Raw genomic sequence first — 27,945 nt, 5'->3', positions numbered from 1 at the left:
TAGAGTGTAATAAACAGCCCAATGTCCCCTATCTCCCTGGACAAGACAGCTTTTATTATCACGTGACCATTTTCCTTCTCTTTATTAAAAAAATGTGCAACTTCTGTCACCCCCTCCCCCCTTTTCGTAACACCACTGTTGCCTACCTTTTTACCCCTCCGCAAACTCGAAACAGTTTGTTTAATGAGTTGATCGTTATATACTTTAATGGCTATTATGATCTGCTCTAGTCGACGGGGACTTTTTAGATATACTAGCTAATGTGCCCATAGCATTTAGGAGCTCTGTATATGAAGGGCAATGAAGAGCAGAAAAAAAAAGACTAAAACCATATTAAAACTTCTATAAATAAGAGCCTTAATCCACCCCTGGACATATTTATGTGAACCCCAAAATGATGAACTCAATCAATTAACAATTTAGAAGTAATAGAAATTTTAAGGTACAGAGAAAATAACCTTAATACTTTACATAACAGGGTATGAATAAAAAATAATCAAATTAAGATTTCAATTTAATGGTTATGAAAAAAATAAGTTTTATTTTTATAGAAATTTTACTATAAGAAGTTCCATATGCTTAGCATTTTTATATTATTTGCTCGCTATCCTATTAACACACGCACGTTTAACAGGTATAAAATGTGTTTGCGACTAAATTAATTCAAGTAAAAGAAATTAATTAATATTCATATATTTGGCTCTGATATCTGTCAAAACTTAGTGTTTATATAAGAAAGAGCTATCTAATATACTCTTAATTTTACCGCTTAAGAAAACAATAATAAATTCATATCCACCCCACTGTTAAAAAGACCAACTAAGAACTCAAGATATATGCATGATAGGCCTGGTTTTTAAGAATGGGGGAGGGGGATGGGGGGAGGTAAGGCACTCATATTGACATTGGGTTGCTTTGTGTAGCGCGACTCATAAAATTACTAGCTCTCTGTACTGTAGCTAGCGCAGCAGCTAGGCACAACAACCAAACAGAGAGAACTCAGTTGTTGAGCATGCCATAGCGGGGCACACCTGTTAGCACTCATACATCATCATGTAGTTCATTCAACCAGAAACACAAAGTTTTAATAAATATTATAAGGTGATATTTTTAGTTAGGTTGTAAATAAAGAGGATGTGATGTATTTTTAGTGAAAATACGGCAATTCTTCGTGTAAATGGTTGATTTGTAGCAGTGAAAAAATATAAATTTGGTCATGACGTCACAAAAAGCTGATCTAATAACAAAAGCGTAACAAATGGACATATGTTAAATAAAAGATAAATACATTTATTCTCGAGTAACAATCATTTTTAGAATATTGAACATTTTTTATGTCTTTTTGCAGTTTTTAATCTAATTGTAAAATCAAATAAAAATAATCCCTACATCGAATGATAATCTTGATTTTATCATTAAAATTAAAAGAATAAGTTTTAGTGAGAAAATAGAATTGATAAAGATGACAACATCTATAAAAACGAAAATTTAACAAAAGAATAAGAGAATAGTTGAAATGTTTCATTTTGATTCCAATTCAATTAATTCATACTAGTTGCTTAACCCCTGGCCTCTAGAAGAGATCGGGGGAGGCTAGGAAAAAAGGCTAAAACCATCTAAACATTTATATAGCTTTCCGGAAAAGTACAACCAATTCCGACCACAAATTTCAGATTTTTATATTCAGACCAATAACTGATTACTTTATATTACAATAACAGACATTTTTTTAGTAAAATAGATGCTAACTTGTAAGATTATAATAATCCAATATCAAGATACAAGTCAAATGTTTACATAAAATCTTATTTAGAAAACCAGAATTGTTCACCGATTAATCCAGTGAGTGTACTGAATTGTCTGTGTGAGTAATGGCTCGGCCCAGCCGGCCAGCCAGACGGACAGAGTCCATGCGTGGGCTCAACAACACTGGCTACTCTGCACACTACGCAGAGTCTCCTGTGATTCCCGACACGGGTGGCGGCGACGACGATGGTCCGGCTCCGCCGCGGGCATCCCGACGGTCAATTCATTCCCGCAGCTCGACGTTACCAAGAGGAGGGGATGTGGTGAGATCTCCGTCAAGACACAGTAGACCTGGCACTCAGGTGAGTAGTTCATATTTATTATTTTTATAAAAATAGTTAGGAATATAGTAGCATCTAAAAATACAGAAATACACTAATGCCTAAACAATTTTACTTTGAAATGATACTATGCAAGAAATTATAACAAATCAGTAAGACAATTGCGAAAGGGCATAAATAAAGGCACTGACACCCCTTTTAATTTTCAAAATTTAATGCAAATAAGGGAGGAGTAAGTTTTTTCCCTTTGCCTCCCCACCGAGCTACCAAGGGGGGGGGAAGTTTTGCCACTTTCGCTTACTCCGTGATTATTGGGCTAGGTATTAAAGTTAGACTATAGGTTATTTGGGATAAAAGTTTACTTTTGGGTAGTAGCTCACGTATTTTTAATCATTTTTTGGATAACCCCACCCCCTAGCCCCCCGGGGCTCAAAAACCCCCTAAAAATGAACCTAACCTTAATTTTCTCAGGAACAATTTGACCAATAGAGATGATTTTTTAAACTTAAGCTATTTTGCTTATAAACTAACTTCTAGTTTAGAAGTCACCCCCCTGCCGCCAACCCCTAGCCCTCCGGGGCTCCAAAAACCCTAAAAATGAACCTAACCCTAATTTTCTCAGGAACCATTTGACCAATAGAGACGATTTTTTAAACTTAAGCTTTTATGCTTATAAACTAACTTCTATTTTAGAAGTCACCCCCCTGCTGCCAACCCCTAGCCCTCCGGGGCTCCAAAAAAACCTAAAAATGAACCTAACCTTAATTTTCTCAGGAACCATTTGACCAATAGACATGATTTTTTAAACTTAAGCTTTTATGCTTATAAACTAACTTCTAGTTAAGAAGTCACCCCCCTGCCGCCAACCCTTAGTCCTCCAGGGCTCCAAAAAACCTAAATATGAACCTAACCTTAATTTTCTCAGGAACCATTTGACCAATAGAGATGATTTTTAAAACTTAAGCTTTTATGCTTATAAACTAACTTCTAGTTTAGAAGTCATCCCCCTGCCGCCAACCCCTAGCCCTCCGGGGCTCAAAAAAACCCTAAAAATGAACCTAACCTTATTTTTTTCAGGAACCACTTGACTAATAGAGATGATTTCTTAAACTTAAGCTTTTATGGTTATAAACTAACTTTAAGTTTAGAAGTCGCCGCCAACCTCTAGCCCCCCAGGGCTCAAAAAAAACCCTAAAAATGAACCTAACCTTAATTAAAATTTCTTATTTGAAGAGTTAGAGGTACATTTATTAAACCGAATATGCTTATTTTTGGATGTCATTGACATATTTGCTGAAAAAATTAGAATCGGCCTCCAGGTTCAGGGGCTGCAGGCCTCCAGGTCCACTCTGGAGACAGGTAAAATTAAAACTTTTTATTTGAAGAGTTAGAGGTACACTTATTAAACAAAATATGCATCTTTTTGGATGTTATTGACATATCTGCTGAAAAAATTAGAATCGGCCTCTAGGTTCAGATGCTGCAGGCCTCCAGGTCCACTCTGGAGACAGGTAAAATTAAAATTTCTTATTTGAAGAGTTAGAGGTACACTTATTAAACCAAATATGCATCTTTTTGGATTTTATTGACATATCTGATGTAAAAATTAGAATTGGCCTCCAGGTTCAGGTGCTGAAGGCCTCCAGGTCCACTCTCGACAGGTGAAAATTAAAATTTCTTATTTGAAGAGTTAGAGGTACACTTATTTAACCAAATATGCTTCTTTTTGGATGTTATTGACATATCTGCTTAAAAAAATTTAAATCGGCCTCCAGGTTTGGGTCCTACAGGCCTCCAGGTAGACACTGGATAGGTATAAATAAAATTTCTTATTTAGAGAGTTAGAGGTTAACTTATAAAACAAACTATGCATTGTTTTTGATGTTAATAACATACTTGAAGATAAAATTTAAATTGGCCTCCAAGTTCAGGTGCTGCAGGCCTCCAGGTCCACTCCTGAGACAGGTAAAAATTAAAATTTCTTATTTGAAGAGTTAGAGGGCAACTTATAAAACAGAATATGGATCTTTTGGCTGTTATTACTATTTCTGGAGAAAAATATTAATTTGGCTCCAAGTTCAGATATTCACCTGGCCAGCTGCAACCAGCAAGACACAGGTAAAAGTGTCCATATCAAAAAGTATCAATGAATATGATACCTAACATGTCTTAAAAAACTGAGAAAAAAACAGCAAAATATCTGAAAATACCCCCAAAAAGCCATCTGGAAGCCTGCAGTACCTTGAGGCCAATTTTATTTTTTTCTTTAAATATGGTAATATTATCCAACAAGATGCTTATTTTCTTGTGAATTGACCTCTAACTCTTAAATTAAGAATTTAAATTTTTTCATGTCTATTGTTGAACTGGAGGCCTGCAGCACCTGAACTTGGAGGCCGATTTAAATTTTATCTTCAAGTATGTTATTAACATCAAAAACAATGCATAGTTTGTTTTATAAGTTAACCTCTAACTCTCCAAATAAGAAAATTTATTTTTACCTATCCAGTGTCCACCTGGAGGCCTGTAGGACCCGAACCTGGAGGCCGATTTAAATTGTTTCAGCAGATATGTCAATAACATCCAAAAAGAAGCATATTTGGTTAAATAAGTATACCTCTAACTCTTCAAATAAGAAATTTTAATTTTCACCTGTCGAGAGTGGACCTGGAGGCCTGCAGCACCTGAACCTGGAGGCCGATTCTAATTTTTTCATCAGATATGTCAATAAAATCCAAAAAGATGCATATTTGGTTTAATAAGTGTACCTCTAACTCTTCAAATAAGAAATTTTAATTTTTACCTGTCTCTGGAGTGGACCTGGAGGCCTGCAGCACCTGAACCTGGCGGCCGATTCTTATTTTTTCAGCAGATATGTCAATAACATCCAACAAGATGCATATTTTGTTTAATAAGTGTACCTCTAACTCTTCAAATAAGAAATTTTAATTAAGGTTAGGTTCATTTTTAGGTTTTTTGGTATTATCCTCTTAGAAATTTTTTTTTCAATATTGAAAATTTGAGTACCCCCCCCCCCCCCCCCCCCCCCCCCGACAGCGAACTATGAACTCTGGCCGCAGCGCTCGGCTCCCTAGCCTGCCTAGCCGCAGCGCTCGGCCCCCTTGCCTGCCTAGCCGCAGCGCTCGGCCCCCTTGCCTGCCTAGCCGCAGCGCTCGGCTTCCTAGCCTAAAACCTAACCTAACCTAAAATAGTTGTTCGTCGGTAGTCGGGGGGGGGGGGGGGGGGGGGGGGGTACAAAATTGAAAAAAATTGAAAAAAAAATAACGCCGGCTAGAGGTTCGCGGCAGGGGGCGTCTTCTAAACTTAAAGTTAGTTTATAATCATAAAAGCTTAAGTTCAAGAAATCATCTCTATTAGTCAAGTGGTTCCTGAGAAAATTAAGGTTAGGTTCATTTTTAGGGTTTTTTGGAGCCCCGGAGGGCTACGGGTTGGCGGCAGGGGGATGACTTCTAAACTAGAAGTTAGTTTATAAGCATAAAAGCTTAAGTTTTAAAAATCATCTCTATTGGTCAAATGGTTCCTGAGGAAATTAAGGTTAGGTTCATATTTAGGTTTTTTGGAGCCCCGGAGGACTTAGGGTTGGCGGCAGGGGGGTGACTTCTTAACTGGAAGTTAGTTTATAAGCATAAAAGCTTAAGTTTAAAAAATCATGTCTATTGGTCAAATGGTTCCTGAGAAAATTAAGGTTAGGTTCATTTTTAGGGTTTTTTGGAGCCCCGGAGGGCTAGGGGTTGGCAGCAGGGGGTTACTTCTAAACTAGAAGTTAGTTTATAAGCATAAAAGCTTAAGTTTAAAAAATCGTCTCTATTGGTCAAATGGTTCCTGAGAAAATTAGGGTTAGGTTTATTTTTAGGGTTTTTTGGAGCCCCGGAGGGCTAGGGGTTGGCGGCAGGGGGGTGACTTCTAAACTAGAAGTTAGTTTATAAGCATAATAGCTTAAGTTTAAAAAATCATCTCTATTGGTCAAATTGTTCCTGAGAAAATTAAGGTTAGGTTCATTTTTAGGGGGTTTTTGAGCCCCGGGGGGCTAGGGGGTGGTGTTATCCAAAAAATGATTAAAAATACGTGAGCTACTACCCAAAAGTAAACTTTTATCCCAAATAACCTATAGTCTAACTTTAATACCCAGCCCAATAATCACGGAGTAAGCGAAAGTGGCAAAACTTCCCCCCCCCCTTACCCAATATAACCTGACCTAAAGTAATAAACAAACTAAAATCTTTCCCCTTTCTAATTTTAAAGGAACTACCTAAAACGCTTTAAAATGTTGTATTTATATAGAAAAGGGACATTCCACGTTTTATGACTAACAAGCGAACATTATGATTAAGTTTAAGCTTAAAGGAGCAATATGTGACTATGTTAAAATAATAATAAAACTATTCCTAGATGAGCAAGGTTGTAAGATCAAGATCTTGGGGTGCCAGACCACCAGGAGTTGTTGTCTATAACAGACACGGAGAACCCATAGGTCTGGATGGCCAGATGCAGGCACCATCTAAGCCAGCATCCACTATTGGGGTTGGCTACAGGCCCAACACTGCCCTCAGGTATCATTCATACATTTTTTATTAGTTTTATCTGCAATTATCATAAAAATAAGAAAAAAATTTGTCACATTTTACAACAAAAAGATAAATACATATTATCTTAGATTAACTAAACATGTGAGAACAGCGAATACTCTAGTTTAATATGTCTAGTGGAATTATGAGTATAGAATGAGAACAGTTAATACTCTAGTTTTATTTGTCTTGTGGAAAGAGTATAGAGATTACTGGAAGTAACAGGACAGAAGTGAGAACAGCTATTGCTCTAGTTTTAAATTTCTAGTCGTAAGCGTATGAAAAGTACTGGAACTATGAGGACAGAAGTGAGAACAACTTTACTCTAGTTTTATTTGTCTAGTGGTAAGAGTATGAAAAGTACTGGAACTATGAGGACAGGAGAGAGAACAGCTAATACTGTAGTTTTATTTGTCTAGTGGTAAGATTATGGAGATTACTGGGATTATGAGGACTGGAGTGGGAACAGCTAGTACTCTATTTTGATTTGTCTTATGGTAATAGTATGAAGAGTACTGGAACTATAACTTAAGGGCATAAGTTAGAACAGCTAATACTCTAGTTTTATTTGTCTAGTGGTAAGAGTATGAAGAGTACTGGAACTATGAGGACAGGAGTGAGTGGAGCAAGTACATCCAAATCCAAGAATACAATGAAAGCTGGCCTGGCTGTTGAAACTATGTCAGCTCCCAATCCCTTTTGTCCAAATACAAAGGTAGGACCTTTGTAATTATTTTAAGCATGTATGTCTTATCCGACTAGCGTCATTGTATTTTCTTTGGTTATAGTATCTTTTTAAAAACACCTTCCTGTAATGCAATATATAAATATTCCATTTCTATTAATAAAAAAAACCTGAATTTTAAGAAACTTTGATCTTCTTTAACTTATATTAAGAAAGTCTACTTATTAAAATTAATAATTTTGCTGAAAAACAATAAATTCAGGGTGTGTGCTGTCTGATGGTGCTGACTAATCTGGCTCTAATTCTTATTTGCATTGGTTTCATAATAGTCCTGCAACTTACAGAACCCTCAGAAATTTGGTGAGATTTTTTAATAAAATGCTTAAAACTATTCCTTCATGAAAAGATTGGTATATTATTTTCATGGGGGGTGATTGAGACTTGAGTCCGTTTAAAAATAATCTAGAAAATAAATAATGTGAACCACCATGCCATCCCAAATCTTCCAGATCAAAATAATTTAAATTATAAATATAAAATATGTGCATACCTTTATTGAATATTCCAAGCTTTTAAACTTCAGTTTTAATGTGTTCAATATTTCCTATTAATCATTAAGAAAGATAATTTTATTTCTTATTTTTAGGAACATTGGTATTGTAATTCTAGTTGCTGGGTTTCTGACCCTGTTTGTAACATTAATTTACTGTATGTGTATCTGTCAAGAAACAAATATCAGAAGACCCGGTTATCCACCCACGGTTAGTTCAATTTAATAGCCATCTTTATTCATTATTAAAGAAGACAAAAATATCAAAGCTGATTGGCAAAAATTAAATGGGAAATGACAGGGAAATATCAATGGCAAATTATAATTATGAACGAAGATTCCAAAAACAAAGAAATTTTACTTTAGAATTCTTTCATCATATCTTTAATCATATAATTTTTCATTTCAATATCCACGGAATGCTGTCTATAATACGATGCGAAAATAACTATTAAAATTTTCAGGGTGAATTATACTGGACCCATCACTGGCAGAAGAATTTTACTATCCCTGAGCTTGGAGCCAGCAAGTCTGTGGAGAAATGGCAGGACCAGGACAAATTTCCAGAGGATGTCAGCGATACCTCCAGCAGGTAAAAATCTTGGAAGAACTGTCTAGAGACTTGAGAAAAACTTTCTACCTATTTAAACGATAAATAGAAATAAAAAATTTACCAAAATCTTTCTATTTCGAAGAAAGTATAATAAGTATTTATCAGAGGTTGCGCGATTTTTATCAGAAATTGAAAAAGATATTTTCACTGGACGTACAGTTAAAAGTAATCAAAATTCGTATCAGAAGCCGTGTCTGTATATTCATATCTTTTTATTTAATGGATATATTATTGATTGGATGTCACACCATATTTCAATGTTTTTTAATAAAATGATACTCACAGCTGGCTAAAATGCCGATACCTCTATTCCAACTCCTTTACCCACATCCCCTCCTACTGGATGAACGAATTGGCTAATAACTGATGTCCATATTCGCAACCTAATTAAAACAATTTTTCCCCTGCCACTATATCCACGTACATTCTATATCCATTATATTTAGGGACTATCCCCGCCTGTACCTGGATTCTGATTATGGTCAAAGAACTGACAGAGAAAATGACCTGGATACAGATCTAGAGAGAGCGGAAAAGTCACAGAAAAAGTAGGTTTCATTTCTTAAATAGTAAAAAGATTAAATCAAAACAAAGACTTGGTAACCGCAAATAAGCAGTTTTTCAACTTTTTAATAAACATCCCTATCAAATATGAGTTTTTTGAGGGATAAAAAAAGTTGAATTAATTGTATTTTTGGCTTGTAGTTGAAATCCTCTTCTAAAATACTAAAATATAAGTTTTTTGGACTTTTTAATAAGTTTGGCGAGACTTTGATAATAATAGCTGTCATAACATGTCTATTCCTATGTATCAATATATTTCTGTTCGTTTCAGGTATAGGGAAAGAGACGAGTCACCAGTCCAACGCTATTGATTGATTGATTAGCGAATTAGCGAATCAATCAATCAACGCTCTACATATTGTTTATACTAGTTAAACAAATTAATATATCTTAAATTATTAACAAACATTGCTATTATTAACTCATCCTTGTGATACAACTAAATTTTTCATCTATTTATTAACAAATAAACTTCATAATCATATTTTGTGTCACAGTTTATAATTAATAAGTGTGGTGTCTAGAGTTAATATAATAGATAATATCACCTCAAAAATGTAGACATGTAAAATAAAAAACTTTGTGTGATAATACCATAGCAATCAACTATAGATACCACCCTGAATAAAGCGTATTCAAAAGGTTTATTACAAAAGCCAAATAATAAATTTCGCAAAGATTTGGCAACAATGGAATTAATAATCTTTGATAAATCATGCAGAAAATGTAAAGGAAAACAAATAAGAGGCTAATGTAAAATAATATGGTAAACAAGTAAGACAGAGAATTAATATGCAGTTTCCCAAATTCTATTACATTTAGAAAGCAAAAATTTTTAACCTTTCTTCCTATTTTAAGATGAAACAATTTTATTTAATACAATGCAATAGGAATTAATTTCAAAATGAGATCTTAAATGTGGTTAATTTTGGTCAAGACAAATGCAAGAATTAATAAGAACATTGAAAACCTAGCAAATATAGATAGTTGATAGTATATCCAATGGCTTTAAATGAGTACATTCTCAATAATATTACATAATTTATTCATCTTTCAAAATCAACTATATGCTTGCATTTGCCCTCATAATTCAAAGGCAGTATCTTCAAAAATATAATGATCATGCACAGAATCTGATTTAGAACGAGTTTGTAAACAATTCAGGTTGCGTGTAGAGGTCCAGTTTAGAGTCGCTAATTCCGTAGGGTGAATATGAGAGTGGACAGTATTGCAGCCTGCCAGAGGACCATCCTATTGTAAGTACACTTCCGCCGCTGCTTTTGTTGTCCGCCTAAAATAAAATATTAAGTTTAATAAACTTTAGGTAAAGGAATATGGAATTTGTATATAAAAGAGAATTTATCCGTCTATGTAAAAGTCGGTTCAACACCTTCCTCTTTTAATATCAAGAGTGACAACTCTCATAAATAAAATAGCAAGACTCTCAAAATATGTATTGGTCTTTTATAGCCTGAACGACTGACCAATAGACCACGTAATTCATATATCTTATAGTTATAAGAATTATCACCAAAAAAATCAGCCGTCTATCTTAAATAGCAGCCGAGAAATTCATATTTTTCCTTCTATTACGTACATTTCAAATTATAGAGTAGCTGCAATACTTAAAACTGAGATATAAGTAAAGCACGTAAATAAAATGAGCTTAGATAATCACCTGAAATTCCATGCAAGAAGGAAATTCATCTTTAGCACCCCTAATCCATCCACAAGGTGTAATAGCCAGCGTGCTACCAGTTCGCGTTGAAAATATAGAAATAAGTGACGTGTGGCGATAAGATATGGCCAGCCGTAGACCCTCAGCGTCCCAGACAATATTCTGAACAAGTCCTCCACCCAGGACCTGGTGTTCCTCGTCGACAATGACTTCACAGAGGTCAACTACAGGCACAGCACTGTCAGAGTTGGATACAAAGGAGACAGCGTATAACAAGGGTTCATTCTCTGTGGCAAATACAAGAAATCTGTTGTCAGGAGACCATGCTGCACATATCACTGTGTCCTACAATTTAAAAAAATAATAATACTTAGAAAAAAAAGGTGGATAAAAAATTCACATTATATTCTAGAAGAAAAAAACTTGATATTTTTCAAAGAATAAAATAAAAATATAGTTGCCTTATATTACTTAGGGATGGTCAAACTTTCACTTTTTGAGACACATATCAATATCTTATGAAAATTACCTTGGCTCCAGGTACACTCCATCTCTCTGGCATCCAACACTTTGTATCCCAGACACGGAAAGTTCGTCCAGGGGTGGCAGCAAACAATTTGCCTCCATCTGCTGACCACCTGAGTAGGCTGACACCACCCCCACTCACCCTCTTTACGGGCAAGCACTGTTCACTGGCAACACTCCAAATAAGCATGTTTGAGTCTGATGGAGAAGCGGAGGCCAACAAACGGCCAGAACTGTGCCAGGCTAGTGAGGTGACCGGGGAGTGGCCGGGTTGGCTCAAGGCTCGGACACAGCTGGTACTTGGACGCGATACAACACTGGCAGGATCAAGGGTCCACAGCATGATGCCCATTTTACACCCAACTGCAAGTTCAGCTGTGCCACAAGGTCTCCAGGTTAGACATGATATTCCTCTTTGTCCTACAAAAAAAAACCTTAAAACAAATCTGTCTTGGTCAACATTAAAAAAAGTTTTTTTTTTAAATTGAGTAGTAAGCATCTTTTTCTGAAGGGTTAATTTAAATTTGATTAAATATTTAGTATTAAATACCCACTCCTAAATGGTTGGGGGTGCCTACGTCACCCCCAGGGTAGGGGTAAATTTTAAATGAGGGGGGGGGGGTAATCCCCACTTTACCCCCTCCCCCCCCTTGGACGTCTATGGCATATTAATATGCTTATTCTAACCATGTCAACTAAAAATTTTACCTGTGTGTCTAAGGATAGGTTTGGTTGCAGCTCCATTTCCAGAAATTCTAACACAATCATCTCTTGACACAACAGCCAGTTTTCTAAGACAAGAATTTGATCTACATATGAACACAAAAACGTATTGATTCAGGATTAATTTTAGTATCGTTCGGACTGAAGAAAACCTAAAATATTTTTTGCCCTCTTTTTAAAAGTTCTAAATAAATGTCAAATGTTTTAAATAGGATAAATTTATAAGTTAGGTACCAATCCAAAGAAAAGCGGATATATTTTCAATGAATCTAAGCGTTCCATCACAAGGTTGGGGTTATTTATAATATATATATTTATTTTTGTTTGAGTGGAGGATTCTGGGGAAGGCGCATCCGTCTCCATATTGCATGAAAGGCTAAAACCTGCCCTAGAGCGACACTAAACTTCCTTGAAAATTGAAATCGATCGGTCCTGACTATTTCAAGACACACAACTTAACTCTACATTTTTTTGTATAAAACTTCGGCCCTTATTCTCAATCAGGGTTACTGAATATAACAGCCATGTTTTTATCCACATGTAATAATTATTTATCGCATCGCTTTCTGTGGATATGAATCCACGGGATAACAGAACAGGTTTTAATCATATGATTGTCCAATGTACATTTCTATATTTGTAAAAAAAACTGGATATGATACGATGCCACACATGATATTTTAGTATGGCTGAGAACCGGTTCTAATCCACCGGATATTAATCTAATTTCCTACCTAGTGTGTGGATGCCAGGCAATACATTTTAAAGGGGCATCAGACCAATCTCTCGTCGTTGTATATTTCTCAAGCATCTCCTGAAAAAAATATTTTTAAAATTATGTTCTGTTGACGATAAAGCTTATTTCATTGTGAAAAGACCCATCAAGAGTTGTCAGCATCCCAAAAAGTAACCTTAAGAAATAATATTTTATAATAACAAACAAATAAAAAAATACTGAAATTTAAAAAATAACGAAGAATTACAAGCTATAATGAACAGTTTAAAAATCAAATTATCAAGCTAATCACCAGAAAAGAATCCAAACAAGAGAAATTTTGCCAGTCTTAAACCAACCACGATCGAGTGAAGGTGAGATAGTGATTTTTATAATCAGTTTAAATATTACTATATGCATGAATTTTGGCAATTTACATATATGTTTTAGAGAATTTGTTGTAAAACTCTAAATAAATTCATTTTTTCTCTAAAGTCAAGCTTGATTAAAATAGGCACAAATCTACAGATTTTTTTCTCCCATTCGTTAATATAAAGAAACAGGACCATTGAAATTAAGTGCAGTATGCTTAAAAATCCATGTATTGTGATTTATTGACAATTCTGTCTAATTAGTGAATTTAATTTAGTTTGGACTCGCTGTAAGAGACCTAAGAATATTGAAACAAGAGGTAAAAATCTTATTTATATCTATTTACACTTATAAAGTAGCTACGCTCCTTAATTCACTCATAGAGTAGCTACCCCTTAATTCACTAATACAGTACCTACGGTCTTAATTCACTTATAGAGTAGCTACGGTATTAAACAAGCTGTAGAGTAGCTGTGCTATAAACCCCTTATAGAGTTACTTCGCTCCTTAAACGTCTAACAATAGGCTGCGCCCCTAAGGAAGCCTTGAAATAACCATATATTAATTATTTTCTAATCTAGATTTGTTTGTAGAAGGCCGTTCCTTATTTAAACTATTTATAGAGTGGCTGCGCCCCCAAAGAAGGCCTAAAATAACTGAATATTAATTCTATTCTAATCTAGATTTATTTGTAGAAGGCCGTTCCTTATTTAAACTATTTATAGAGTGGCTGCGCCCCCAAAGAAGGCCTAAAATAACTGTATATTAATCTATTCTAATCTAGATTTGTTTGTAGAAGGCCGGGCCTCATTTAAACTATTTATAGAGTGGCTGCGCCCCCCCAAAGAAGGCTTAAAATAACTATATTATTTTTTTAAAATCTAGAATTGTCTGTAGAGAGCCGGACCTTGTTTTATTGAGTAGCTGCGCCCTAAGGAAAGACTTAAGAGGCCAAGCATTAATCTTCTTTTTTTCATTAAGATATATCTGTATGAGAGGCGGACTAAATATCTGTTGAGTAGCTGCGCTCTCAAATACAGGCCTATAAAGAAAAGTATCTAATGAAATTAATAGTTTTTTTTATGTATCTAGAAATTCGTTGATGATGCACTGTTGTATGGCTTAGGCGGACCTGTTCATCAGACTTCTGGGACAAGACAAGAAGCCTCATATTGGTCCACCCCAACAGAGCTGTCCCTGCAGTGTGCACTGTTTTACTCTACTTATTCTTAGGTAAGAAAAGGTAGCTATAGATACTGATAGAGTAAAGGGGAGCTTCCATGAATAGGGTTTCATCAGTTTAGTAATCTAAATAAACCCGAAGCTGTACCTATACCTAAGACAGCCAGTACCTAATTACCCCTACAGGGATGTAATGAATAGATAACCCTAATCTAAATAAGAGGTTCCTAGACGGGTTTGTGTTAAAAAAAATCATCCTAACTTACCTATACATTAAACTCTATAATTCGTTGATAACAACTACAGCTTATGTTACATTAGAGTAATCATTTAAAAGAGTAAACCTTACCCTAAAGGGTCAAGCCAATGAAAGGTATTTAAAGGATTAAACCAGCTTATTTAATTGTACCAATAAGCCTTCCAGATTTGTCCGGCTATTGGTTTCTCTGACTTATAATAGTTTATTGTTTCAGTATTCAACACAGTTGATGCAACCGTAGAGAGACACTGCTTACATGTAAATTAATTCATATCCAGAGTCCTACAAACAATTAATACCTATAATTTTAACCACCATTTTATCTACATGTCTTATTTATTTGTTACCTATAAAATTGTGTGCTATTATAAATAAATTGTCGTTTTTAATTTATTGTTAATTTCTGGTGGAGAATATAAGATCCATACGTAGCTATGTAGCATTGAATACTAAGAATAAAATTAACGATGAATAGACGACAAAATCAAAATCCCATTGATTACAATGAGGATCGTGCTCAGCAAAGATTATTGAAGGGTTACCCCCCTTTCTTAGCTGTAACACCCGCGTCCCCCGAGTGGGATAATATAGGAACAGAGTTCTACAGGACTAATGATGAAAATGGAGCGGGACCTAGATCCAGAACCCCAGGAATGGGGGTAAACATGATAGGCACTAGAAGGACCCCTATTGGGGACAATACTGAAACTCACGCTGAGTGTCAGACCACCAGACGGACTAAGCTAAACAGACGTACACCATTGTTAAATAGAATAACTAGTAGGGATGGGAATCCGTCGAATTTTTGGGCCGGATTCGGATTCCGGATTCTGAAGGAATCCGTCAAAAAAAGTGACGGATTCTTGCGGATTCCGGATTCTTATTTTTGGCGGATTCCGGATTCGGATTCCGGATTCTAGCAGTATTTTAAAAGGCCGTCCGTCACAGAGGGATAGCTTTTTCGTTAATTTATCACTATGTTACTTGGTTGAAGCCTTGATTTGTTTAAAGTGTTGACTTCCAGCATAACTAAAACATTTACATCACATAAGTAAATTTAAAAATTTAAGTGCTACGTATGTCCTAAAAATGTGCTTGGTATTTTCTAACCTATTTAAATTAAATTTAGCCTACCAATTTAGAATCCGGAATCCGCTATAAAAAACGGATTCCGGATCCGGATTCGGATTCCAAAATTGGCCGAAAATTGGGCGGATTCCGGATTCGGATTCCGGATCCGGATTCCCATCACTAATAACTAGTGCAAACAATGGTACAGTACCTAACCTAGCAGGTAACATCCATGATATTCCTTAAGGGATCCAATCATTGGAAATAGGTACGAAAGAAAAAACGCACTCAGATAGACATAGACAAATAGACTTAGTTGAAACAGAGTCTGATAGTGCAGATGATATTGATGATATCAATGGTGTATTAAGGCAAGAACAGCCTGATAACCAACAGGTACAACCTGCACATGTAGATTACGACTTAGTAAGTCAACTTTTACAGACTAACTTTCATACAGCTGAACGTCTGTTAGCCAACCGTTATGCCATAAACGCATGTATTCCGGTCGCGGAATCGGTTGAAGCTATAATAAGCGACATTAAAGAACTTGAAGATTCCTCTAACTTAATGTCAATAAAAACAACATATAATGAGAGTCTAAGAAATTTATCGATATTAGTCGAAGTGATTCACAAGAAAAGCGCTAGTCAACCTGAATTGAATCAAATAAAGACTAGATTGAATGTAACGAGAGATAAGTTAGATATCGAAATACGAAATATAAATGAAAAGATGATGGCTGAAGAACGAGTTAGAGAACAAGGTCTTTCTAGAATAAAGGCAATAATGATGAAAATTATAAGACCTAAAGATGTCCCTTCATGTCCAAGCACCCTTTCAAAAGAGATTAGGGAAAAAGTAAGGATTAAGAACCTGGGCCATAATGTAGATTATGGTACGAGCGAAATACGAGAACCTGAGAGAATGGTAAATAGCAGTTCAGGGTTCCCAAACCAAATTCCTAAGAGGAGCAGTTGTGAAAACAGAAACAGGAACAGTAACTTGAGTTATAACACATTAGGAAAACAATATGCTAATATCCAACCAGTAAACCCTAACAATATCTCGATGCAAAATGAATCTTTTACCCCATTCAACTCCTTTGAAACCAATAATTATTGGCAGGAGACTGAGTACAATGGTACTGACCCTGATGCACATGCAGCAGTACAAGCTATTCAACAAATCGCTGATATTACTATGGTAGAAGTAGATGAGAATGAAGACAAGGTAACATTACAGGCACTCGATCGACGTGATACACCTCGACTTGACAAACTGAAGAGCATAATAGTTGATTCTCTGAGGAAAATATCTGACAATGAACCTTTTAAAGAACATATTAAAATAGCAGGGTATGCAGCTATGAATAGCGCAACCAAACATACTAGAAAACTAGATAGACTCATAAGATCACAGGGCATACATATTACGTCAGATAATAGAACCACGCTTCCATTGAAATTGGATCCCTTTTCAGGATTTGAATCGGAATCCAATATTTACGACTTCTTTCAGCTGTTTCATTCAGTTTGTCGTGGAATAAAACCAGCACTATTAGGTGAATATCTATACCTGAATTACCTAACTGCAGATGTGAAATCTGATTGTACTCACCTGAAAAATGATTTCAATGCTATGAAGAAATTGTTGATTGGTAAATATGGAAATATTTCTCGCATTCTCAGAGAAAAACGACGTTTGATTAAAGCATTAGCTCAACCAACATTCAAAACTCAAAGAAAAGCAAAGCTCTTGTATATTAGAAAGGTATTAGAGATAGTATTACAAATATCATCTATTGCTAAGATAAGTGAGACCGCTAACCGTGAAGTTAACAACTCAAACAACGTGTTTGACATTGTGGGGATGTTGCCAGAGTACTACAGAACTCAATTTAACACATATTACGTGACATCTCTACAGATGAAGAACATTGGTGATGATATGACAGGGGAAGAAACATTCCAATGCCTGTTAAATTTCCTACATGCTCAGATAAAAGCAATAGAAATGATGTATATGAGCGAAACACCTGTTGACAGCACACAACCTGCCCCAGCTCCCAAGAAGAATCCAAAACAGAGCTGTCAATACAGCTACCAAAGTTGTTAAGAATGACACAAAAAAGGAACAACCTGACAGGTGGGGTTGGGCGACATGCTTCATGCATGAAGAATTTAAGAAAAGAGTGAAAGATTGCAATACAGGTACATGCCCTTTATTCCTGAATGCAGAACCTAGTGAAAGACTGAAACTTGCACAAAAGTTTAAAAGGTGCAATTTATGTTTGTTAAGAAGATGCTATAACAAAGATAATAACAAGTGTTCATACAGAACACAGGTACCCAGAGGAGTTGCTTGCCAACCATACATGCAGTAGTTGGGTTCTTGGAACCCAACTGGAACCCAACTTTTTTCCTCCTTATGAAGGGCCACCCTAGTAAAAGGAGGAGCCATCCTCCTCACAAGGAGGGGCTAACCCCAAAAAAGGAGGGGCCACTCCTCTAAAAAGGAGGGGCCACCCCCCTAAAAAGGAGGGGCCACCCCCTAAAATGAGGGGCCAACCTCTGAAAAAGAGGAGCAACCTCTATAATTTTAGTTCTTTAACCTATGATTCTTTATAAATAATCAAAATTATTTTCTCTTTAATGGTGATACTACCCTAAAAAGGAGGGGCCAACCTCTTATTTTAGTTCTTTATCCTATGATTCTTTATGAAACAATCAAAATTATGTTCTCTTTTATTGTGTTACTTTCCTAAAAAGGAGGGGCCACCCCCTAAAAGTAAAGGGCCAACCTCTAAAAAAGAGGAGCAACCTCTTTAATTTTAGTTCTTTACACTATGATTCTTAATTACATGATCAAAATTATGTTCTATTTTGTGTTACCCTCCTATAAAGGAGGGGCCAACATCTAAAAAAGAGGAGCAACCTCTTTTATTTTAGTTCTTTGTACTATGAATGATTCTTTATTTACTTTTCAGCTCTTCAGTACCGTTAGGTGGCCCCTCTCCTCCTTATGGTCATATATCCTCTTGAATTTAATCAATTATGAAGAGCAAAAAAAATTTCGCGCTTCGCGCACAAATCTAATGCTGTAAATCATTTTTGGTGCCAACAGAAATTATTTCAAATTCTATAAACTGATATTTTGCAAACAAAACCAGCATAACATTTACAAAACTAGGGTGACAATCCTGAATCTCACCTAATTTTTGGACAACTTTTGAATGCAGAATCCAAATCCGCAATCCGTTATTTTAAAAGCGGTTTCGGAATGTTAATTGTAAGGCTAAAATTAGCGTCTTTATTTTTTTTTATCTAAATATATATTTTAATTTTTAACAAAGTTAGGTTAGGTTGAGTAAGGGTTAGAAAATGGCCGTTGTAGGGTCTAGAAATAGGAGAAAGGCTAATTGAAAATTAATAAAAACCCGATAAAATTTAATCCCTTAATTTATTTTTAAAAATCTGAAATACGAAAATCCGGAATTAGACGGATTGCCAACCCTAGACATAACATTCAAATTTTTAAACTTTTTGCAATGTAATTTTAAGGAAAACTAGTACTACAGATGGTAATTTATAACGTAAGTCCTGTGTGGGAAAAAAATAAGGGCACTTCATACATACATTTGAACACACGAAATCTGAAGTTTGTAATCAGAATATGAGTATTTTTTTTATATGTTATATCTCCCCCTACGCTTTTGATTTGAGAGACTTAATAAATACAATCTTTCTAGAAAGAACAGTTGTTCCTAAATTTGCACCTTGAGTAATATTTTTTCAATGTTTTTAAGTAACGATTAGCTCTTTTAGGCATGTGAAAATCTTCCTATAGATTTCAAACTTTGTATGATGATTCTTACAACAGTCAGGTACAATTTAGAAAGCGTAGAAATTGTTACCAGAAAGTCCATACGTCCATTTAAAAAGAGGGAGGGGCGTAATGACATTTATTCGTAATCCGTGAGCAAAATGGTCTAAATACTTAGCAAGACCCTTCAAACGTGGTATATAATCCTAGTCCTATAAGTATTACATCTAAATGGCAAAAAAATCCAAATTTTTTTATTTTAAGGTTAGGCTAGGTAAGAAAAACCCTGCGGAAATGGGGTTTTTAGGCTTTTTTGGTCTATTTTGATGTGGAAACTTACCTTAAATTGTTTTTTCTTAGGGTTTTAACTTAAATACACTGTATCTATTCATATGGACATTATTTAAGATGATTCAGCAAGTCAGGGACCTACCAAAGGGGGCTAGGTGGGTTGCCCGCAGGGGTTAAGTGCATTTTTCCCAATACATCTAATTATAGGTTTTTTAGGTCAAAGAACTCCAATTCAGAGTTAATATAAGCATTAGACTAATCTGAAGCTAGCCCCATTGGGCTAGGATGGTGGCCCGCAGGGTTTAAGTTCATTTTTTCCAATATATATCTTGTTATATATCAAAATATAGGTTTTTTAGGTCAAGAAACAAAAATTCTGAGCGAAAATAACATTAGACTAACCTGAAGCTAACCCCCACGGGCTAGGTTGGTTTTCTGCAGGGCTTAAGAGCATTTACCTAACCTAACCTAGAAACTTACTTATATTTTTACATGTTTTTTCTTGAATAAACTTTGTCTATTAATGAGAACTTTATTTAAGATAATCCAGCAAGTCAGAGCTAGAATTAGCATAAGACTAATCTGAAGCTAGCCCCAGCGGGCTAGGTCGGTGGCCCGCAGGGGTTAAATAAATGCATTATTTTCCAATATAAATCTTGTTATTTATCAAAATATAGGTTTTTAAGGTCAAGAAACTCAAATTCAGAGCTAAAAAAAAGATTCTAGGTTAGGTTTGGTAAAATGCATTTAAGCCTTGCAGGCAACCCACCTAGCCCGTAGGGGCTAGCTTCAGATTAGTCAATTCTATTATTAGCTCTAAATTTGAATTTCTGGACCTAAAAAACCTATAATTTTATGTATGACAGCACATACTTTTTAAAAATGCACTTAACCCCTGTGGGCCACCCACCTAGCCTGCTGGGGTCGGTCCCCGACTTGCTTGATCATCTTAAATAATATTCTCATAAATAGACAGTTTAATCCAGAAAAAAACCTAAAAAAACAAGTAAGGTTCCAGGTTAGGTTAGGTAAAATGCACTTAAGACTTGCAGGCAACCCACCTAGCCCGCTGGGGCTAACTTCAGATTAGTCTGATACTTTTATTAGTTGTAAATTTGAGTTTCTTGACCTAAAAAACCTATAATTTGATGTATGATAACAAATACTTTTTCTAAAAAATGCATTTAACCCCTGCGGGCCACCTACCTAGCCCGCTGGGGTCGGTCTTCGACTTGCTGGATCATCTGAAATAAGATCATTATGAATGGGCAGTTTATTTGAGAAACAAAACCCCCAAAAAAATTTTAAATGTAAGTTTCTAGGTTAGGTTAGGTAAAATGCACTTAAGCCCTGTTGGCAACCCACCTAGCTCGCTGGGGTTAGCTTCAGATTATTCTAATGCTTATTTCAGCTCTGAATTTGAGTTCTTGGACCTTAAAAAAAACTATAATTGGATGTATCACAACATATATATTGGGAAAATGCACTTAACCCCTGCAGGCCACCCTTCTAGCCCGTTGGGGTCGGTCTTTGACTTGCTGGATCATCTGAAATAAGGTCCTCATGAATGGACAGTTTATTCGAGAAAAAAAACCTAAAAAAAAATATTGAATGTAAGTTTCTAGGTTAGGTTAGGTTAGGTAAAATGCACTTAAGCCCTGTGGGCAACCCAACTAGCCCGCTGGGGTTAGCTTTAGATTATTCTAATGCTTATTTTAGCTCTGAATTTGAGTTCTTGACCTTAAAAACCTATATTTTGATATATCACAAGATGTATTTTGGAAAATAATGCACCCCTGCAGGCCACCAACCTAGCCCGCTGGGGCTAGCTTCAGATTAGTCGGTCCCCGACTTGCTGGATCATTTTAAATAAAGTCCTCATTAATAGACACAGTTTATTCAAGAAAAAAATCTGTAAAAATACAAGTAAGTTTCTAGGTTAGGTTAGGTAAATGCTCTTAAGCCCTGCAGAAAACCAACCTATCCTAGGGGGGGGGGGGGGTGTAGCTTCAGGTTAGTCTAATGCTAATTTTTGCTCAGAATTTGAGTTTCTTGACCTAAAAAACCTAAATTTTGATATATAACAAGTTATATATTGGAAAAAATGCACTTAACCCCTATGGGCCAAAAACCTAGCCCGCTGGGGCTAGCTTCAGATTAGTCTAATGCTTCTTTTAGCTCTTATCTTGCTGGATCATTTAAAATAAAGTCCTCATTAATAGAAAAAGTTTATTAAAAAAAAACATATAAAAATATAAGTAAGTTTCTAGGTTAGGTTAGGTAAATGCTCTTAAGCCCTGCAGAAAACCAACCTAGCCCGTGGGGGGGGGGGGGTTAGCTTCAGGTTAGTCTAATACTAATTTTCGCTCAGAATTTGAATTTCTTAACCTAAAAAACCTATATTTTGATATATAACAAGATATATATTGGAAAAAATGCACTTAACCCTTGCGGGCCACCAACCTAGCCCGCTGGGGCTAGCTTCAGATTAGTCTAATGCTTATTTTAGCTCTAAATTTGAGTTCTTTGACCTAAAAAAACCTATAATTAGATGTATCACAACATATGTATTGGGAAAAAGGCACTTAACCCCTGCGGGCCACCCACCTAGCCCCCTAGGGTCAGTCCCCGACTTGCTGAATTATATCAAATAATGTCCATATGAATAGATACAATGTATTTAAGTTAAAACCCTAAGAAAAAACAATTTAAGGTAAGTTTCCACATCACAATAGACCAAAAAAGCCTAAAAACCCCATTTCCGCAGGGTTTTTCTTACCTAACCTAACCTTTAAATAAAAATTTTTAGATTTTTTTGCCATTTAGATGTAATACCTATAGGACTAGGTTTATATACCAAGTTTGAAGGGCCTAGCTAAATTTTTAGACCATTTTGCTCACGGATTACGAATAAATGTCATTACCCCCCCCCCCTTTTTTTAAAATATATTTTACCTTTTTAACAACATGTTTTGTATAATATAATTATCAAAATAGACATGTTAGAATTTTCATATCGATTTTAAACTTTGCATGATAATTCCTATAACAAGTTGGGCACAATTTTGAAAGCATAGGAACTATATAATCGTTACCAGAAAGTCCGTACGTTCATTTAAAACATACTGATTTTTTATCATTTTGACAACTTTTTTGTATGATTAGATTAGGTATCCTATTCATATGATTTTTGGAACAATGATTCTTAGGACAACAGGTTTAAGTAGTATAGGCCAGGCAACTCTATAATCAAATCCTAAATATGAAAGTATGTTCTTTTAATGTATCCTATATTTGCAACAAATTTATTTACAATTTTGTTTAGACATAAACTTAGAGTTCTTTAACTCTACAAGACTTATTGTTCGTTTGTCCTTTCTTCTGATTTGAGAGCTTCGCTTTTATGAATTGTTGTCATCCTTGTTTTATTGTGTTATTCTATAATTGTAATAACTCTCTTTGAAATAGCATTAATAGCATAAAATTTGAATTAGTGCAAATTTTTTATGCCATGATAAAAACTAGGGGAGGTCGGGAGTTTGTACAGTACACTTATAGGAAATGAAATTAAGTATCAAATTTTGCCCTGGATGGTTTGGCTTGTTTTTATTGTTATCAACCTAAATATTTCTTATATGATTGATCTACCTGTAAAACTTTAAAAATTGAATTTTGGTACTTTCCTTCTAGGGGCTAGTGGGGCAAAAGACCCACTAAAGCACTAAAATTACAAGTTCTGAGCTTATTTTTAACGATATCAAGCTGATTTTTTTTAATGAAAACTTTTTTCAGATAACTGAACTAAGTAAACATTACATATTTCATTTTGGGACTTTCCTTCTAGGGGCTAGTGAGGCAAAAGACCCCCCCCCCCAAAAAAAATATTAGATCTGAGCTTTTTTAAAAATTATTAAGCTGATTTTTATAATGAAAACATGTTTCACATCAGGGAAAAGGGAATGTGATTATGACAAACAATTCTAAGTAAAACTTTCCCCCTAACCCCCTTCCCTTTTTTTGTCTCCCTTCTTACCCACTTCCCTTTATATCGACAGAAAGAAAAAATCATGACATCAAAGTTGTTCGTTATTAAATTGCCTACAAAATAGTAAATAATGACAATTTTGTGAGATGAATTTTTAGGGTACTTATTGGGTCTCAAAGTCGGACGAATTTTTTTTTCCTTCTTGATTTTAAGGTCAGAGAAAGATTGGGTTTTACTAAAACTGGTAAGAGCTAGAGCTTAGACGTCTTTAGGGGACTTAGTAGGTATCCATTTCCGTTGAAAACTTTAAAAATGCTTGTATAGTTTTTTTCAGAAATTGATCTCTTCTGAAGCGGGGGGGGAAGTCAGTTTTTCAATTTTATACAATTCTATACAAAAAAGTAAAATTTCTCATACTTTGGAAAAATTTATTTTTTTGGAGAAAAAATTGACCGATCTTTATAAAAATTTTGTGCATGTTCTTTATTACATTTAGCCATTTAGCAACTTTAACCTTTTGGGCATGCTGTAATTAAATCAATATGTCATAGCTTTTTAGAAGCTTGAAAATCGACCACAAATTTTGCCAAACTTTCCTTTTTCAACTTGAATTTTTCCGGTAATTTTTATAATAAAATTAATTTTTTTTGGCCAAAAAAGTCAAATTTCTAGTAGTTAGGAAAAATAAATTACATTTACATTAGGTACTTTAACCTTTTGGGCATGCTGTAATAAAATCAATGTCATAGGTTTTTTGAAGCTTGAAAATGGACCACAGACTTCGCCTCGAGGCGGGGCAAAGTCGGTCCGTTTTTTTAGTCCAATTTTGACAAACTTTCCAAAAACCTAGAATAACGTCCTTTGAGGATCTGTTAGACTTTATTGAGACTTAACCCCTCCTTACCCTAATCATTACAGATTTCGATTTGGCACTTTCCATCTAGGGGCCAGTGGGGTTTAACACACCCCTAAAACTAAAAATATGAGTTCTTATAACATTTTTAAAGATATCAGGCTGCTTTTTATGCTAAATCTTTTTTACATAACTGAACTGAATAACCATTTTGAATTGGCACTTTCCTCCTGGAGGGGTCAGTAAGGTAATCCCCCCCCCCCAAAAAAAACCCCCAAAAAATATGAGTTCTGAGCTAATTTTTAACAATAAAACACCAGGAGAATGTTTTATTGTTCCTAGATATTAGGTGCCCAAATTAGTTTTCTAAGTTATACATGAAGAGTCTATCACACAAGAGATTTTACAAAGGCCCCTAGAAGGAAAGTGCCCAATTGAAATTTGTAATGATTATTTAGTTCAGTTATGTAAAAAAGTTTACATTACAAAAATCAGCTTTTTATCTTAAAAAATAGGCTTAGAGCTCCTATTTTTAGTTTTTTTGGGGGGGTAGGGTTGTTTTACCCCACAAGCCCCAAGAAGGAAAGTGCCATAATGAAATCTGTCCCAAAAAGAAAACCGTAATCATTAGGGTAAGGCAGAGCGAACTCTGTCGAGGCGAAGTCGGTAATTTTCGACACACTTTAATTAAATGACATTTTTCTCCATGTTCTAATCGACTGACAGAAAAAAAACATAAAATCAAAGTTGTTCCCAAATTGCCTACAAAAAAAGTATTAAATGAAAATTTTGTGAGATGAATTTTTAGGGTACTTATTTGGTCTCAAAGTCGTACGAAAAAAAAATGAGGCGGGGCGAAGTCTGTGTCGTTTTGAGATCAATTTTGACAAACTTCCCAAAGTCCTAGGATAACGTCCTTTTTGGACCTGTAAAACTTTTCCGAGATCTTTCTAATGGTCTTGGTCCAATTTAAAAATGATATTTTTTCCCATCATTTTTTCCAAAAAACCGAAAAAACACCTGAGTTCAGTTATGTGAAAAAAGTTTTTATTAAAAAGTCCCTAGAAGGAAAATCCCAAAATTCATTTTTTATGTAGATCTAATTATATAAGAGATTTTATACTGAATTTCTTTTGAAGTATACAAACTCCCCCCCCCCCCCCTCCTTAATTTTAATGAAATATCGAGATTTCAATTCTTTATCGAGTATCTAATTCCAGTTTTTCACTAGAGTCTTCTTAAAAAATCCGCCATATATCTTAAAGTTCAATCACATTTCCCCTGTAAAGATAACATGACTTTAATTACACTACCGGTGACACACGGACAAAACATATGTAGAACAAATGTACATACAAATATAAATTTCAGCTTTGTAGCTTGAATAAAAGCCAAGATTATAAAGTTTCCCCCGAAAACAATAATTGAATCTAAAAGCGCTACTGACAGACCAACGGACAAAAATTATTGCTTTTCTATCTTAATAATTGTCAAGAAATTCAAGTTTCATCTTTTGGGTACAGACAGACAGATGGACGGACAGACATAAATGTGAGTTATAGAGTATCTTTGCTAATAAAACAAAAACAAAACTTGAATATTTTTTATGAAAACTGATGCCTTTTTGACTGAAATAATAAGGTTTTCGCTTTTAAAGCATTACCGATAGGCCAAAAATGTATAGAACAGATGGGCATAAATTATAGGAATATTTACTAAAAATTTCAGGTGCCTATCTAAAAAATCTGATGAGAAAATCACATTACCACATCACTAAAGTTTTTGTCTTTAAAGTATGGCCGACTGACAGATGGACAAAATAATGTATAGAGTAGATGGACATATATGATAGGAATCTTCACTAAAAATTTAAATATAAAAATGTAAGCTCTTTTATATGATTGGATCTACCTGTAAAACTTTAAAAATTGAATTTTGGGACTTTCCTTCTAGTAATTTTGACATAAGTTAAATAAGTAGTAACTACAGATTTTATTTATGCACTATCCTTCTAGGGGCTTTTGGGATAAAACATCCCCCCAGACACAAAGTTTTGAGCTTACAAGCCCCTAGAAGTAAAGTGCAAAAATGAAATATGGGTTGGCTAATCAACTCATTTATGTAATAAAAGGTTCCATTTAAAAAATCAGCTCGATATCTTAAAAAATAACCTCATAACTTAAAATTTTAGTGTTTGGGGGGGGGGGTCATTTGCCCCACTAGCCCCTAGAAGGAAAGTCCCCAAATTCAATTTTCAAAGTTTTACAGGTAGATCCAACCATATAAGAGAGTTTACAAATAGAAATAGGTTGATAACTATAAAAACAAGCACAAAAATCCAGGGCCAAATTTGATATTGAATTTATTATGCGCGAAGCGGAAAAAATTGGAGAGAGGTTAATTTGGCGCGGAGCGCCAAAAAAATATTTAGTCGTTTTTTGGCGCATAGCGCCAAAAAATTTTTTGCAACACCTAAATGCAGACCTATAAGAGAATATATGCCTATAAGGAGGAGAGGGGCCACCTAGTGGAACTGAGGAGCTGAAAAGTACTGCATGTATGTTGCCAACAATGTGCAAACAACATGATAGATAGGAATGTCTTATTGTGTCCAGATCACAAATGTGACAAAGAACAGATCAAAGAAGGTCTCACAAAATTCCTACCGAAATATGAAACTGATGTTGACATCAAACTGATGATGATTGAAATTTTGAAAATAAAGAATGAACCATTGAAGAAAAGAGACTTGCAAGTTGGCGAAGCCTTCAATGTTGAAAAGGGAACAGTTTTCCCTAGTTCTGAAATAGCCCACAAGATACAACCTGAGCAAGAATTGGATCCTATATACCCAATGCAACTGCTAAAGGTTGGAGATGAATCCATCCTCACGATGTACGATACCGGAGCTACAAACCCGGTCATTAAGGTAGACATAGCAAAGAAACTCAACCTGAAAGTCATTGATGATAGACCCCAATATATCCAAGTAGCGTCTGGCTCTGTGATATCAACAGGGGGAGGAGTCTACTCGATTATCCTTGGTCCAGATATTTCAGGACAATATCACGAACTTCGTTTAACTTCAATGTCGCAGATAACTGGACAAGTACCCAATTATGACCTTAGGAAAGCTTGTAAAGAATTTCAAGCAAACCAATCTTCAACTCCATTGTCTAAGGAATGCCTTCCCACAGATATTGGGGAATAGGACATTGGATTACTATTAGGTATAAAACACTCGAGACTTGTACCGACATTACTATTAGTGCTGCCATCTGGTCTTCAAGTATGGAAAAGTAGATTGCCAGACATAAACAACTCCTATTTAATGTTTGCTGGAACACACCAATCATTTGACAAACAAGATATGGAAGCTGG

The 27,945-nt window shown here is 35.2% G+C and overlaps 2 protein-coding genes and 1 long non-coding RNA gene across 4 annotated transcripts in view; 2 read left to right on the top strand and 1 right to left on the bottom strand.

Annotated features, from left to right (window-relative positions):
- Nucleotides 1–950: 950 nt before the first annotated feature.
- On the top strand, nucleotides 951–9,569 carry LOC145316192 (uncharacterized). 2 transcript variants are annotated; one of them, XM_080156546.1, is made up of 9 exons: nucleotides 951–1,101; nucleotides 1,814–2,108; nucleotides 6,498–6,658; nucleotides 7,250–7,388; nucleotides 7,621–7,718; nucleotides 8,005–8,119; nucleotides 8,373–8,500; nucleotides 8,968–9,069; nucleotides 9,357–9,569. In XM_080156546.1, exons 2-9 carry the CDS (start codon nucleotides 1,872–1,874, stop codon nucleotides 9,394–9,396), a joined length of 1,020 nt encoding a protein of 339 aa, XP_080012672.1. In that variant the 5' UTR covers nucleotides 951–1,101; nucleotides 1,814–1,871; the 3' UTR covers nucleotides 9,397–9,569. The 2 variants fall into 2 exon arrangements, with proteins under 2 accessions (XP_080012672.1, XP_080012673.1); XM_080156547.1 differs by lacking the exon at nucleotides 951–1,101 and having other exon boundaries at nucleotides 1,146–2,108.
- LOC145316188 (aladin-like) overlaps nucleotides 9,526–27,945 on the bottom strand; it is a 30,627-nt gene continuing 12,207 nt past the window's right edge. Inside the window, exons 5-9 of the mRNA XM_080156542.1 lie at nucleotides 12,746–12,825; nucleotides 11,997–12,079; nucleotides 11,293–11,708; nucleotides 10,764–11,108; nucleotides 9,526–10,376 (exon numbers count right to left, since the gene is read on the bottom strand). Coding sequence (XP_080012668.1) covers nucleotides 10,224–10,376; nucleotides 10,764–11,108; nucleotides 11,293–11,708; nucleotides 11,997–12,079; nucleotides 12,746–12,825 — 1,077 coding nt within the window. The 3' untranslated portion in view covers nucleotides 9,526–10,223. The remainder of the gene's footprint in view (nucleotides 10,377–10,763; nucleotides 11,109–11,292; nucleotides 11,709–11,996; nucleotides 12,080–12,745; nucleotides 12,826–27,945) is intronic.
- LOC145316195 (uncharacterized) lies at nucleotides 12,952–14,928 on the top strand. The gene is made up of 4 exons (XR_013878335.1): nucleotides 12,952–13,100; nucleotides 13,376–13,417; nucleotides 14,191–14,331; nucleotides 14,754–14,928. It is a non-coding gene; the product is annotated as an uncharacterized LOC145316195 (long non-coding RNA).

The sequence above is a fragment of the Acartia tonsa genome, chromosome 4, assembly GCF_053477335.1.
Source record: "Acartia tonsa isolate MP-2025a chromosome 4, ASM5347733v1, whole genome shotgun sequence".
Taxonomy (NCBI): Eukaryota; Metazoa; Arthropoda; class Copepoda; order Calanoida; family Acartiidae; genus Acartia; species Acartia tonsa.
This window is presented reverse-complemented; position numbering and strand designations above follow the sequence as displayed.